General features: G+C 28.5%; 1 protein-coding gene across 2 annotated transcripts; it reads left to right on the top strand.

Moving 5' to 3' along the window:
• Positions 1-282: 282 nt before the first annotated feature.
• Positions 283-14265, top strand: LOC145199828 (phosphatidylinositide 4-phosphatase SAC2-like). Of its 2 annotated transcripts, XM_090081393.1 has the most exons (23): positions 283-1112; positions 1217-1297; positions 1535-1680; positions 1754-1864; positions 1978-2031; positions 2133-2246; positions 2355-2411; positions 2531-2759; positions 4633-4700; positions 4902-5013; positions 6727-6794; positions 7318-7356; positions 7526-7611; positions 8569-8646; positions 8933-9053; positions 9371-9499; positions 9769-9839; positions 10005-10051; positions 10450-10645; positions 10736-10810; positions 11004-11077; positions 11215-11340; positions 13315-14265. In XM_090081393.1, exons 1-23 carry the CDS (start codon positions 1010-1012, stop codon positions 13983-13985), a joined length of 2856 nt encoding a protein of 951 aa, XP_089937519.1. In that variant the 5' UTR covers positions 283-1009; the 3' UTR covers positions 13986-14265. The 2 variants fall into 2 exon arrangements, with proteins under 2 accessions (XP_089937519.1, XP_089937520.1); XM_090081394.1 differs by lacking the exon at positions 4902-5013 and having other exon boundaries at positions 881-1112.
• The last annotated feature ends 808 nt before the right edge of the window (positions 14266-15073 follow it).

Genomic DNA, 15073 nt, shown 5'->3' with positions numbered 1-15073 from the left:
AACTAAACAATAAGCTTTTATTTCAAATATTTAAATAAAATGGTGTCTTGCTTTCCCATGCGCAGCTTTGGCAAAATATGTAAACATTACAGCCCTCTTTTTAAGGAGTGTTTTGTTGTTATCAACAAAATTTGTTCTTAAACTACCTTGTTGATAAAGTTACTGTAATGTTGTGAATAACACAAAAAATATTATAGTATCAATTTTTGTTACATTAAAATAATCTTTTAGGTCGCATCGAGATTTTTCCTTCAACTCTGAAACTTTCAGTCAAAGGTAAAAGAGCAATCAACCGTCGTCAACCGCTGGTTTGACTGTAAAAAAAATTTTCCAGCGCACTTGTTTACAGATTAAATATTATTTTGTTTTTCTTCAATACTATAGTTTTTCTCGAGCATTTAGAGTTAAGAGAGTTAAATATTTTATAATTTCGTACAAAGCTTGACGAAAAATCTTTTTATAAATAAAATCATTGACTACAAGATAAACATACTTATGTATATGTACATAAATATATACACTGCTAGAAAAACTTTTCTAAACTTTTAAAAATATTTTTACAAAGTTAAAAGTTACAAATTAGTAAATTCCTAAAAGAAAAGAAAATATATTTGATATTTCTCAAAGAATGATTTTGCATCAACACTAAAACATGTTAGGAAGAAATGCGGACAATAAAAATATGATTTGGAGATTAGCTTTAAGCATATTGTGATTTGCATCATAATGAGTCAGTACTAATTCTTAATGGATAAACAGTAAGTTCCTATGGATGTCATTAGAAATCAGCATAATACATATCCTGCATCATATTCTGACCTATATTTTGAAATCTTCAGCCAAGTTATTCCATGATAATCTCATAGTATTTACATATTTCAGCTAATAACAATTATTTTGCAGAGAACATGTGAAGTTTGGGAATTTTCAGGTTGTAATATAAATTGGTGGCAAATGTTTTTGTGTTGTGTTGCTGTGGCAAAAATAGTTGCTGCTAGAGTGAGTCAAAATGGAGTTCATTGTGACCTTGGATAACTATATTATTCACAACAAAAAAGAAAACAGAAGTTTATGGTGCAATCGTAATGATGGAAACTTTGTTCCTTCTGTTGGTTTGTTAAATTTATTGTTATTTTTGTAAATTCAGTTTTTTGAAATTTTTAAATACTTTTTTAAATTGTTTTTATTGAGTTATAGTTTTACTTTTTTTAAATAGCTGACAAGTTAACAGATGTTTCTAGTTCTATTTGCAAAGGTCTTGTATTTGGTGTTATTGGCAAAATGCAAATACTTCCAGGTATACAATTTGATAACTGTATAATGAAATTAGTTTTTAAAATAAATATCCTGAAAATATTTTTTTTTCTTTTTTTTACTTGTGACTAGAATTTGTTTTTGTAAAAATATAAATTAAAGTTAAAAAAGTATTTTTAATTTTTTAATTTATAAACAAGACTTTAAAAAACAAATACTGCTTCTTTCTTAAAAAAAAAAAAAAAAAAAAAGAAATTAATATGCATATCTTTTTAAAAAGGTTTTGGCTGGAAGTTAGTCTTGATAGCAGAGCAAACCTTTGTTGGATATCTTCCTGGGGGAGTGGAAGTTTACAACATAAGTAGAATTGTAATAGTACCATTAACAAGTGATTCCATGGATACCAGCGATCTTGACTCTCTGAAAGTATGTATCTGAATAACAGTTATTTAGATAATGAATACAAATAATTTGGCAGGTGCCTAATTTTGTTTATTAGGAGTGCCCTGATCATTTGTTAAACAGTGACATTGGTGCTACCCAACAAAAAGTTCAACAAACATGGAATACAATAAAGTCTAGTGCAAGTAACATTACCAGCAAACGAAATGTATTTAGCATTTATCTTGCTTTAATTTTTTTGCTTTTTTACTTAATGGTATTTTAAACTTGAAATTTTTGTATGGTATTTACATATCTTGATATAGATATAATCATATTTAGGTGTTTGTTAAAGATTTAAAAGAAAAAGAAAAGTTAGAACGACGATTTGCAGATGTAACTCATCCTTTTTATTCTCTATGATTGTTGTTGCTTTTGAGTAATGATTTATCTTTCTCATGAGAGTATTTAATTATTTAAATTATTTTATTTTCAAGGAACTATGCAAAATGTTCAGTGACTCTTGTTCATTTTATTACTCTCCAAATGGTGATTTGACCAACTCAAGACAAAGAATGGCCAAAGAAAAATCTGATTTTCTATGGAAACAAGTAACTTTCTTGGCAGTTTTATCAAATTTTCTCATTGTTAACTTATTTGATAAGTTAACATAAAATAATTTTTTTTTTTAAACTTTTAAATTTCCTTTCTTGCTACAGGCAGATGATCGTTTTTTCTGGAACAAGTCCATGTTACAAGAGCTTATTGATTCTAATGTAATGTTTGATATAGTGTTTTAGTTTTTTTTCTGAAAAGTATGTATAGCTTACTCAGACTCACTCAACTGCACCACACACACTTTATTTTTTGCACATTATATGCATACATATTCTAGAATCCTTTAGCTGCGCATTGGGTGGTACCTATCATTCAAGGTTTTGTTCAAATTCAGCGTTGTTTCATTAATCATTTGGAAGTCTCTTTTGGTAATGGAGAAAACCCTAATGATTCAAGTGATGAGGAAGAAGATGTTATTGATGGTATAAGATGTCAGACTGCACAAAATTTGAATGATGATGAATATGACTTAATTGTTATTTCACGAAGAAGTAGATTTAGGGCAGGTAACTCATTTTTCATTAGATTTAAATTGTAAACAAATTGATTTTAAATACTACTTACTAGTAATTTTATGTAAAAAAAACTCACTTAAGCTAAAGCTAAAGAAGTTTACACCCTTGCATGGAGTTAGTTCCACTTTTCTTTACAAAAGACGAAACTAATCTACATTTAAGTTAAACTGTTAAATCATGTGCTATAAATATATTTTATACAAATAAGCTTCTTTTTTTTTTTTTTTTTTTTTTTTATAGAAATGACATCTCAAAAACCTTCTGTCTCTTTAAAACCTTATGTGTCAAGTATCTTTTTTTGATAGAAACTACATTTCAAAAAACTTTTTGTATCAAGTAGTTGTAAGAAATCACATATCAAAAGTTTGAATCAAGTACCAGGTGGCTACAACTACATCACGCACCTTTTTAAAAACTTAATTCAAGCTCAAAAAAACTGGAAAGGAAATTTTTTAAAAATATTTTATTTTCTGACAAAATTAACATTACCAATTGTAGAACACATTTACTCGAAAAGCCCTCCTTCAGTGTGAATGTCAGCCTCAACTCTTGCCCTGAATCTTGAGCAGGTCTTCTTAATGTAGTCCTTTGACATCTTGTTCCTTCACAGAACATTTCAACAGGTCCAAATTAGGCTGTTGCTGTTTGCAAGCTTCTGCTTTAACATTAGCCCAGACTGAATAATCCAAAGGATTTAAATCTAGACTGCTGAGATGCCACATTTACTTGTGCCAGAAGATTAGGTTGTCACTGAGCCAGATTAGAATTTGTTTTGAGGTATGACAAGGTGCACCATCTTGGACAAAAACTGTCTGATGTGTCTTGATAGTTGCCTTTAACTCATGGAAGTACAAATTGTTGTAATATGTTAAGGTATCCATCAATGTTAAGCTTAAATCCAGAATTAAAGAACACAGGATATGTTCTGAGACATCCCTAGCAGGTTTGGTTGAGGCGTAATGGTCATTTCTTCAATTTAAAGTCTTGTCAACTGTGAGGTATTTCTCATCAAAATAAAAGAAGAACTGACCTGGACCTTTTCTGAAAACTCAGGATTTTTTTGCATCTCTCGTGTCTGAGGGTCTTCAACCTCTCTATCAAAAGTTGATTTCTTGTTCTGGCTTTTAACTTAGCCTTTAGGTCAATTTTGACAACATTTGTAATAGTGTCTTTAGAAACCTTGAGCTTCTTGGGCATCTTTCTCATTGACTTCACTGTAGGCGATCTTGTTTCTGACTTTCCAAATCAGCTCTCAAGTTCTCACTTTACACTTTTGCTGTTTTCTAGACTTCAGAGGTTGTCCATATGCTTCAAGATTACATTTTATCTTGAAAACAATTAATTTTGAAACTTTTAGGATCTTGACAATTTCCACAGGGCATTTTTGGGTTTCAAACATTGCCACTATAACTTCTCTTTTTCCTTGAATATTCATTTTTGTATGCTAATCTAGGACCAATTATTTCATTTTTCAGTGAAATTTACATTGAGTTACAAATTCAAATGAAAAATTACATCAACAGATGTCTACAAATTTTGACAGGAAATTTAAAAAAAAGGTGCACAATAGTTGTAGCCACCCGTTAGCTTGGGAGTTAAAGTTGTGGAGATAAAAAGCCAGTTTAGCTGTGGGAGAAGTCTAGAGAGGGTTTCAAATGACTAGTGTCATTACAAAGAATCTTTTAATCGAAAAAAAAATATATAAATAAATTCTCTTATGTAAATCTTGTTCCTATTAATATTTTTCCTTTAAGGAAATAGACTTGCCTTAAATTGGGAAATATTTTATGAGATATTATTTTTCTCCTCTAATAATTTCAATGAGGTGTATGATGATGCTAAAGTGAAATTGTTTATTTTAAAGGCACACGTTACAAGCGTCGTGGAGTTGATGATGATGGAAATGTTGCAAATTATGTGGAAACAGAACAAGTTTGTAAATTCAGACATCTCAGAATTACTCATAAAGATATATTACAGATTACTTGCTATTAGTACAATTGTTTGTTATAAACTTGTTGAACACTGCATCTCTAAACAGCTTAAAAAAGATTTAAGAAAAAAACGTTGGAAAAGAATATAAAAAAGTATCATGATCTCACACATTTAAATGACAGCAATGTATTTTATTAGATTGTATGTGTGTTGAATCATATCATATCTCATGTGCAACTACGAGGTTCAGTCCCTATATATTGGAGTCAACCTGGGTTAAAATATAGACCTATGCCAGTTATTGACCGAAGTAAGATTAAGCAACTTAAATTTTATCTTGTATTGTTGTTGTTTAGATTTATGTTGATCAATAAATTAAAATACTTTTTAACATACCGTAGCACCTTGCTGAATTTCATATTCAAATTAAACATAATTTAGGTTCTGAAATTAAAAATTGGATTCTGATGCTCCTCATACCCACAATTTGAATATTTTGAATCTTCAGCTTTAATGCAGCATATAAAACAAATATTTTCTTATAGGTTTAATGTAAGGGCTACTAAATGAAAGAACGCAATTAGATTTTCTGAATATTTTTCTTAGTTGTAGGGCTTATCTATCACTGTATTGTTATTTTTCATTAGAACATTAAAACTTTCAATATACCAAATAAATGTGGAGTTGTGGATTGTAAAGGAAATTAAAATGAACATAATAAATATCTTGTGTTAAAATAACCTAAAGGTGAAGTTAAAAACCAAAAATGGATATATGTGCTTCCCTGATAATCATAAAAAACATCAGAAATACTGAAATTCATTTAACAGAGTTAATAACTGTCAGGATAATGCTTTAAATAATCACCAAGTTTGTTTTTTTTTGTTTGTTTGATATTGCCCATCTACTTAAATGTATTAAACAACAACTGGGCTTCTGAAAAGTTTCAAAAGTAATCTCTCAACAATAAAAAAAAGTTGGTTTATTTTCTGATGAAAAGCAACATGTTTTAAGAACATTTGATGAGAAAGCAATAGCTGTTCTTAAAAAGAGCTCATGAATTATCGGTTTTTAATGTAAAAATATTCACTTGTTCATTTTTCTGTTAAAGTACAGGATTTTAAACTGAGACATCTTAGAAATGGTTTTTGAAGAAAACCAAACACAGAGCATGTTACAGAAAAAGACATAAACATTCATCTATAACTAACGCACGATTTAGGTTTATCATCAAAAAAACTTACTGTGTAAAATTGTTTTAGTAAATGTTATTTGCATTAAATTATGTTTTAATCCATCAGTGTTTTGATAGAATTCAATGAAATAAGTGTTTACTAATAATTAGTAATTGGTTAAAATTATAGCAATAATAACTGAAGATTGACACCTGAATGGTGTCAATCTTCAGTTATTATTGCCATCATTTGTGAAAATAATTTTGGATCTTGTGATGTTAATTAATTTGCATTTTTTAACCTTAACATTATGGGAATTATTTATATACAGTTTGGAGGTTAATACTAGCGAACAATAAAACTCATTAATGCAAAATTGGAATACTATTCCAATTTTGCATTTATGTCTGTGTTTAAATATGATAGTATTGGACATTTAGTAATAATAGTCTGTTAAAAAAGAACTAATTATTTGTTAGGTTTTAATCTGGCATGAAATGTTATGCATTTAAGTCATCAAGTAATTATCTATTTTTAATTTTATATTTTTGATATTTTTGCCAGATTTAATGTTTAATTTAAAGCTATAACTTGATTGCCTAACTTTTGATCCCACATCAAAACAAAACAAAAATACTTTTGAGTAACTTTGATTGAGTGATTTGAGATAAATTTTGTAAAATGCCACAAGGCGCTATCGTATTACGCAAAAATTGTCAATAAATTACTATATCTCAAAATATATCATGATATATGAAGATATACTATAATATAAAAGTATGTTACAATTTATGAAAATTACTATACTATATCAAAGTATATTATATGTGAAATTTTTTTTTTTTAAGGTTATAATGAATCGCAAAAGTCATTTGCAAAGCATTTTGATGCTGACTTAGCACGCTACAATAAAATTGTAAGGAAATTTTTCATGTCATGAACAAAGAAATATTTTTTATTATGAATTATCAGCAAAAAATATTTTTTAGTACACAAACAGGTCTGATACAAGATGCGATGTTTTTTTATTTTGTGAAAAATTAATCAATAGTTGTTTAGTTTATAACATTGTTTGGCCCAAACAGTAAATGTCACCATTATGAGTCCAAACAATCAATGTTGTAAACTGTATGTAAAAAATAGTAGGTTTTAAGAGCTACAATATTATATTTTCAATCATAAAGTATATTTATAAATATAAATACAATAATATACAATTTTCTGTATATGTATTTTATTTTTATTTATTTTTTTTTGTTTATTGCTAATTTTTTTTTCCAGAAAAAAAGAGTTTATTCCAGAAAATTTTAGCAAACATTTGATTTAAAGATTTTTCTTGAGAATTTTTCATTTCCAACATAAATATAATAATATATTAATTGTGTGTGTGTTTATTTCTTGCATTTTAATTCTTTTTGTTAAGTATGCTTTTCTCTTAGGTAATCGTAAGCCTAGTTGAGTTAAATGGAAGAGAGAAGGTTGGTAACCGTTTTAAAACTTTTTTTTTTTTTAGTTTCTATTTTGAGCAATAGAAAGTTAAATGACTTTTTTGATGTTTTGTTTACCTTAATTTTTAAAAATTTTCTTTTTGTATGTGCAATGTAAAGTAATATTGCAATCATTTTAAATATGTTTGATTAAAAATAGATAATTGCTGATAACTACATGGATCATGTTCTAACTTACAACAGTGATCAGCTGACCTTCATAACATTTGATTTTCATGAATATTGGTATAAACTTTTGAGCAATTCAAACAGTTTTTATTGTGTATATTTTTGTTTGAAATTATTTTTTTGTTTTAGATGAAAAAAAAAAAATGTTTAAATCCATTTAAGATTGAACTTATGATTAAAATAAGAAAAAAAAAAAAAATCTTTTTGCAAAGGTTTGATATTTTTTTAAAACAATATTAAGCATAGCAAGTGTTGCATAAGTTGTATTGATTTTGGTCAGATTTAGCAAATTTATTACTTTAAAGGTTCTCTAAGTTAAATAGGTGAATATATTAATTATGTTGTAAGGAATCCAACCCACCAATGTGCCCCAAGCACAACCAATTAAGAACTTTCAGGGACATTTGGCTCAAAAGGTCTACAAAGGAGGTTGGCAAGTTTCACCAGAGCAAATCTCGAATGATCGCATCAATTTAAAACTAAAAGAAATTGATTTGAGTTTTTTGCAGTCACTTATGAAAGGCTTCAAAACAAAATTACGGATCTATTGCTAATGATTGAGTTTTTCATATAAGAAATAATTGATTTTTATTCAAAATGAATACTTTACTTAAGAAAAAAAAGTTTTTTTTATTTATAAATCAGATATGAATGTTCTCATTCTGTCCAATAACTTATGCATTACCTGTTATTTAAAAATTTTCTAACAAGTAAAAAAGAAATAGATGAAAATGGAACTTGCTTTTTCTATTATATTGTGAATTAAGAGTCTTTTAACAAGCACATGGATTTAAAAATCTATTCAGCAATGGTATGTTATAGATAGTCTCATACCCTAGTCCAACTTGCTATATAGCATTAACATAACTTACAAAATACTTTTAATAGGTCATCATAATATTTTAGCAGCTTGAAAAAGTTGTAAAATTACATAATCTGTAGTTACTGAAACAAACCCTTTTTTTTATTTGTACTTTTACATGCTCTTCATAATCACTATGCTCTAAAATTTAGCAGAGGTATGAAATTTGAGAATGTGTCAATTCTAACTGATGTTTTAGAAGAACTCTATGAACAAATGGGGTTTTACTGGTAAGAATTGGTTTTTTGTATTGTGTTACTCTGAAACATTTCATTTTATTTGTTTCTTGTCATTTTCAGTTCAATAATCTTATCTACTTTTTCTATTTATGATAACTGCATATTAGTCATCAATATAAGTTAAAGAAGGATAAATGCGTCATTGAAAATAAATGTTAAGAATGTTAAAATTTTTAAATTTTCAGCCAAAAGTTCAAACTGATTATTTTTGATTAAATATTTCTCAAAAAGGATTGTTGTGAGATTAGATACATAGTGAACTTTTTTTTATGTGCAGGGTAGATGATTCTGGGTTTATCAGTGCACAAAAGTGTGTCTTTCGAGTGAATTGCATGGACTGTTTGGATCGTACCAATGTTGTTGAAGCAGCCATAGCAAGAGAAGTGCTCATGATTATTGTAAGCAATCCTTTTTTTTTAAATAAATTCTGTAAATCTTTTATAAAATTATTATCTGTTAATATTAAATTATTATTAACTAATAGTTTGATAGATTATTATTATCTGTTAATATTAAATTATTATTAACTAATAGTTTAATAGATTATTATTATCTGTTAATATTAAATTATTATTAATTAATAGTTTGATAGATTATTATTATCTGTTAATATTAAATTATTATTAACTAATTAAAATATTATTAACAAAGATATCTATCTTTGTTTGAATGAATTAATACCTAAAAAATTTTTGGCATTTTTCAATTTTTAAAGCTTCGAAAACTTGGAAGACTGATGCCAGATGAGTATCTTCCACATCGTTGTCGTAGAATCCATAATACTATATGGGCAAATAATGGTGATCTTATCAGCATTCAGTATGCAGGAACAGCTGCTATGAAGGTTAAAACAATTATTGTTTGATAATTGAATTTTTGAAGAAATAAACCAAAAAATGTATGGCTGCTATATGACAAATATCATGAAAAACTATTTTTGCAATCACATTTTATTCTTTATGTTATTCTTAAGGTTTATTGGGGCCTTTATAATAACTAAATATTTGCTTGATTTCAGTATTTGAACTTTTTATTTTTCTTAGGAATAAAACTTGCTGGTGTTCTTGCTAGTTTGCAATTTTGGTATTTTTGATAATGCTAATTCTATTTTAGGGTGATTTTACACGGACAGGTGAAAGGAAAATTGCTGGGATGATGAAAGATGGTTATAACTCTGCGAATAGGTTTAGTCTTCTGTTGCTCACCTCTGAATTGTCATTGAAATAAAACATTATTATAAAATTAGAAAATTTTGTAATAAATTTTTTTTTTATTTTGCTCATTTTAACTTGTGTTTATAATAATCAAATAGTTATTGTGGTAATTGCAGAATGTTGTTTTTTTTTCAGATATTATTTGAATCGATTTAAAGACAGCAATCGACAAACAATAATTGGTAAATAGTTTTATTTTCTTAACAAGTTATTCTATTTCAAGTTATAAAAATCACAAATAATATATATTATCACGTATTATTTGTGTGTCAGTTTTTTAACTCTTTATAGGTTATTATTCTAAACCTTTCCAGCAGGTATAACTGTTAAGGTGTTATACTTATAGTGGCATTGTTTACAGTAACAACCTGTTATATATAACCAATACAATTGACACATGGTGACATGAAATGTTACCATTTTGCCACAATACTAACAAAAATGACATTTTTCTATAATACTAACAAAAATGACATTTTTCTATAATACTAACGAAAATGACATATATTTTGTAAAGCAAACAATAGAAGCAATAATCTATGAAAATCTGTCTGTTTTGATTTAAATTTCATTCTTTAAGATATGATGCTTGGCAACTCCATAGCTGAAGACTTGTCATTAATTGATGGTAGTACAATTGTCAGTGAAGAAGATGAAGTATGGACTTCTGAAAAAGAAGAGTGTATCACTCAACTTGTGCGTCACGCTGAGCTCTCCCTCCTTCCTAGAAATGAAGAATGCTTAGGGGGTTGGGCATTAGTTGACCCATTCTCTTTGTAAATACTATTTCTTGATATTTTTCTAAGTTCTTATGAGGTTTGAAGAATTCATAAATTTTTCAATATTTCAATTCTTGTTTAACTTAGTGGTAATCCTAGTGAAGCTCCTCAAGATGAAGATATAATATTACTGCTAACACACCAGGCTTATTATGTGGCAAGGTTTGTTTACTTTAATTGTTTTTTTTCCCTTCAGATTTCAGTTGCCTCGATTAGTTAATGTGTTAATTTGAATTAGGAAGAACAGATCAGATACAAAGAACCTTTTCAATAAGAAAGGGCAGCCTAAATCCAACTATGTTGTTGTTGCAATCAAGTTGTTTATTGTATTATTGCTATTACTATTTTAATGTAGATATAGCGATGCATTGGAGCAACTTTTTTCTTATCAACGAATACCATTAGAAGATCTCGTAAAGCTTGAAATTGGTAACTACTTAGTTTCTATTTTTATACTCTCTACATTATTTACTTATTTCCCTTATTTTTTCAAAATGAGTTATTAATTTTCTTAATTTGAATTTTCTTATTTTTAAATTTTTTTTTAATGGTCTTAATTTTCTCAGGAAGCGAAAGTTTCTACTTTAAAAATCAGTTTGTCTTCTTGCGTCTTTATTACAAGTATAATGGTGCAAGCGGTTTCTTTCATACTGTCAGAGCAGTTCAAAAGCGATCTATGGAGGAGTCAAAAGGTTAGCAAGCCAAAATGTTTAGAGAGAATTCCTTGTTTTTAGAATTTTTCTTGTTCAAGGTTTTTTTTTATCAAGTTTTAAATCATTTCGTTAAGGTAGTTTACTTAATTTAAGGTGATTTAAAATTTATAGTAAAATTTGTAATGAAAGTTTTGAAAATTTTGTTTTAGCTTTTAAATAGCGTGTGTTCAGAGAGTCTCAAATATAGCATATGCTCTGTGCTCCAAGTGTTTTAAGTATAACGGGTGATTACTAAAAATCTGGACAAAACTAAAAGTTAAATAACTTTTAATCTAGAAGACCTATTTTATTGTTTTAAAAAGAATAAAGTAGCAAATTTATTCTAATTTTAATAAAAACGTTTATCTTAATTCAACAAGACCTTGTCTTCTTATTGTGTCGAGTCTTCTTCTTGTAGACTCTGCCAAGCGTTGTACCAGCTCTTTGTCGAATTTCTTAAAACAGTAAATTATTCTAGAGCGTAATTGATCCAAATTCTCTGCCTGCCAACCATTTTTGTAAACATCTCCTTTAATACAAGACCAAAAATCCTTAATACAACGACATTCAGGCATATTTGGAGGGTTTTCACTTTTTGTTACAAACTTTATACCATTTTCATTCAAAAACTTAACTGCTTTGTTTGAGTAATGGGCACTTGCTAGATCAGGCCAGAATATATATGTATTTGGTATTTTTTGGAAGCTGTTTGATGTGTGGTAATAGTTTTTTAGTCAAACATTCATCAACATAAATATGCTGGTTAATAGCTGTTCCAGACTGTACAATGTATGGAGTTGATAGGCCAAAAGGCGAAATGACCACGTAAACCAATAATTTTTCTTCAAATTTCTTTTTTTCTTTGAATTTAACATTGTTTGGTGTTAATTCGATGTTACTTAAATAGAAATTATCATTACTATTAATTTGGCTGTTCGAGAGAGTAAAATAAGACTCGTCATCAAGAACCCAAATAAAATCTTTATAATTTTTATAAAGTTGACCACACAAACGTCGGTTTTTTGCTCTCTGGCTCTCAGTTCGACTTGGAATCTTCATTTGTTTTCTTTTTTTTATTGATGTTTTGGTTTTCAATGTCTTAGAAATAAGTGACTGAGAACATTTGAACTTTTTTGAAGCTATACACTGAGAAATGCCACATTTATGGTCAAAAAGCTTGGTAAGTTGACTGATGGCGCGCTTAGTCATTATTTTCGGCTTTCTACCACTACCGGTTTGCCTTTCAAATGGTTTATCTTCTTCTGCACGTTTAATAATTCCATATATAGTCGATCTTGATAAGTTTTCTGCTTCAAAATGAGAAACAGTGAATGATTTAGGTTTATCTGAATTTTCTTGATAAAACTGGTACACACGTTTTCTCTGGAGCTCTTCGTTTGACGTCATTTTTAATACTAAATTTAAAATACTTATATAAAGGTTAATATATATTTCAAAAGAAGAATAAATTTGCAACATTTTAAAAATTGTTTGAAAAAATAAGTATTAGTTGCATATAGAAATATGATGTAAGCAATTTTGTCCAGATTTTTAGTAATCACCCGTTAGCATGTGTTTTGTGTTCCGAGAGTTTCAAATATAGCTCGTGTTTAGTGTTCCGATTTTCAAAAATAGCGTGAGTTTGTGATGAAGTTTTTAGTAATTTCGTATAGAAACCTATATCATTGAAAATTAATTTACACTTGAGGTTTGCTATTACGGTTTTAAAATGGAGTACGTATATATTGGTGTATAGGTTGAGATTTTAAGTCGTTTGGGTCAAAAAAAGTGACCTCGTCTTATACGGTATGTAAGTTGACTTGATGTGTAAATCAACGAGGGCACTTTTTTTCACACATTCTAAAAGACTTAAAGTTTCAACTTACGTCTATCATACATACACCGGTATGGTAGTTGCTAAGGTAACTTGTGTAAAAGTCTATAACAGAAAATATGTTTGATTTTTCGTATTAGGCATTTTGCTATCTATAGCAGATATGTTCCTAACTGTTGCACAGTACGAAGGGCTTACTCTTAAAATAAACGAAACGAAGTTCGATAAAAAACGTTCCAAGAGTCATCCTAATATTCAACCTCTGTCTTCTAAACGCACGTTGAGTTTTTCAAGTCGCTCGAAGTTCGAAGGTGATTTATCTGATAAAACCGCCAACATGCCTCTTATCAAAATCGACAACAACGATTCGAAACCTGACTTTAAAGACCCAACTATGTCAGAAGAGTTAAGGAAGAGTCCCACTTCAGAGAAAACGCTTCACATTAATAAGTCGCATAGCGAAGGAGAATTAGGACTTCAGTTGACAAAAACATCATCTTCTACTTCATCGTCTCGCGTTGATGCTTTCTTTAAAAAAACCAAATCTGCTCTCATCAATGTTGGTCCAAAGTTTCGAGATGCTTCATTACGAGAGAGTGCTGAAGACTTAACTCAAAAGTCGAAGTCGCAAAAAAGTAGTGAAAATTCTGTAAATCTTTCGGAATTAAAAAATTCTTTCAAAAAACTTCCTGAGTTTCGCATTAAACTTACGTCAGCATTTGTTAACCAACGTACGCGCAGAAAAATTAATCTAACGGAGGAAGAGATAGAAAGAAGAAGGAATTGTAAAACGAAAATAATAGAGTTGTAGAGAAAATCCTTCGTGTTAGCAACGCCAAATTTCTTTTTCTAAATTCTAATAATTATTTTAAAGTTTTATCGTTTTAGTAGATCTAGTGGAATTTATCCGTGTTGAATAAAACGTTTTTTACAGTTTTTTTGTTCAACTTTGATTTGCAACCTTTTAATTAAAGAGTTTTATTTTTAAAATGTGAAATGTTTTTTTTAAATCAGTTTTTCTCAGTTTTTATATGTGCATCTATTTTTAACTTTTGTATGTTGTTTAAATGAGTGCAGTGTGCATTCTTTTTTTTTTTTTTTTTTTTTTTTCTCCTAGACGATTAATGGTGTCCCCAAACACGTCCATATGCGCGCAACACTTGCATAACTGTTGTTGTTAATTCTACATCTATAACCAGCTTATTGAAACATAAGTTTCGTTTGCAAATCTGCAGAATCTTTAGAATCAATAAGTTAGTTTTTGTAAAATTCTGTTGATCCTGTAAAGTTGACTTATGACAGGTTCTGTTGATTAAATAAAGAGAATATTTGAGTCTCTTTATAAATGTATGTTTTGTTATAAGGTCTCAGCAGAAATGTTTTAAAAGTAAGTTTGAAATCGTAAAGAAATATTTCCTTTATATTTTAAAGTATCTTCAGTTAAAACTTAACGTTCTAAAGCAGAGTATTGTTTTTGCGGCACTTCGCATAAAACGGGAAAATATTTTAAAAATGTAAATAACTGTTTGTTTTTTTTGTTGTTGTTCTGCAATTTAGCTGATTTGCACCATTTGCAGAATTTTGTCTTTCAATCATACAACCAGAAAAAACCGCAGTAGGATTTCGTGGCGCCCGCTGGCATATTTCCGGTGCAAAACCTAAATATATCAAAATACTTTTTTTCCATGACGTTTAAACGTGCTTTACTATGGCTACTTATCTGTAAAGCATATTCTTTGGAAATTTAATAACTTAAAAGTCATTTTTCTCAAAATTTCTGATTTTTAGATATCATACAGTTGACTGAGGGTTTCTACTTTAAATCACATTGGAGAAGCAATATTATCAAGAGCATATCAAATCAGTATATAATAATGGCAGTTTAAATAGACAAAATTA

This window comes from Hydra viridissima, unplaced genomic scaffold (genome assembly GCF_058129835.1).
Source record: "Hydra viridissima isolate aposymbiotic clone 2 unplaced genomic scaffold, HvirCarnegie_v1 scaffold_3, whole genome shotgun sequence".
Classification (NCBI taxonomy): Eukaryota; Metazoa; Cnidaria; class Hydrozoa; order Anthoathecata; family Hydridae; genus Hydra; species Hydra viridissima.
The sequence above is the reverse complement of the archived record's forward strand: the minus strand, read 5'-3'. Positions and strand labels throughout refer to the sequence as shown.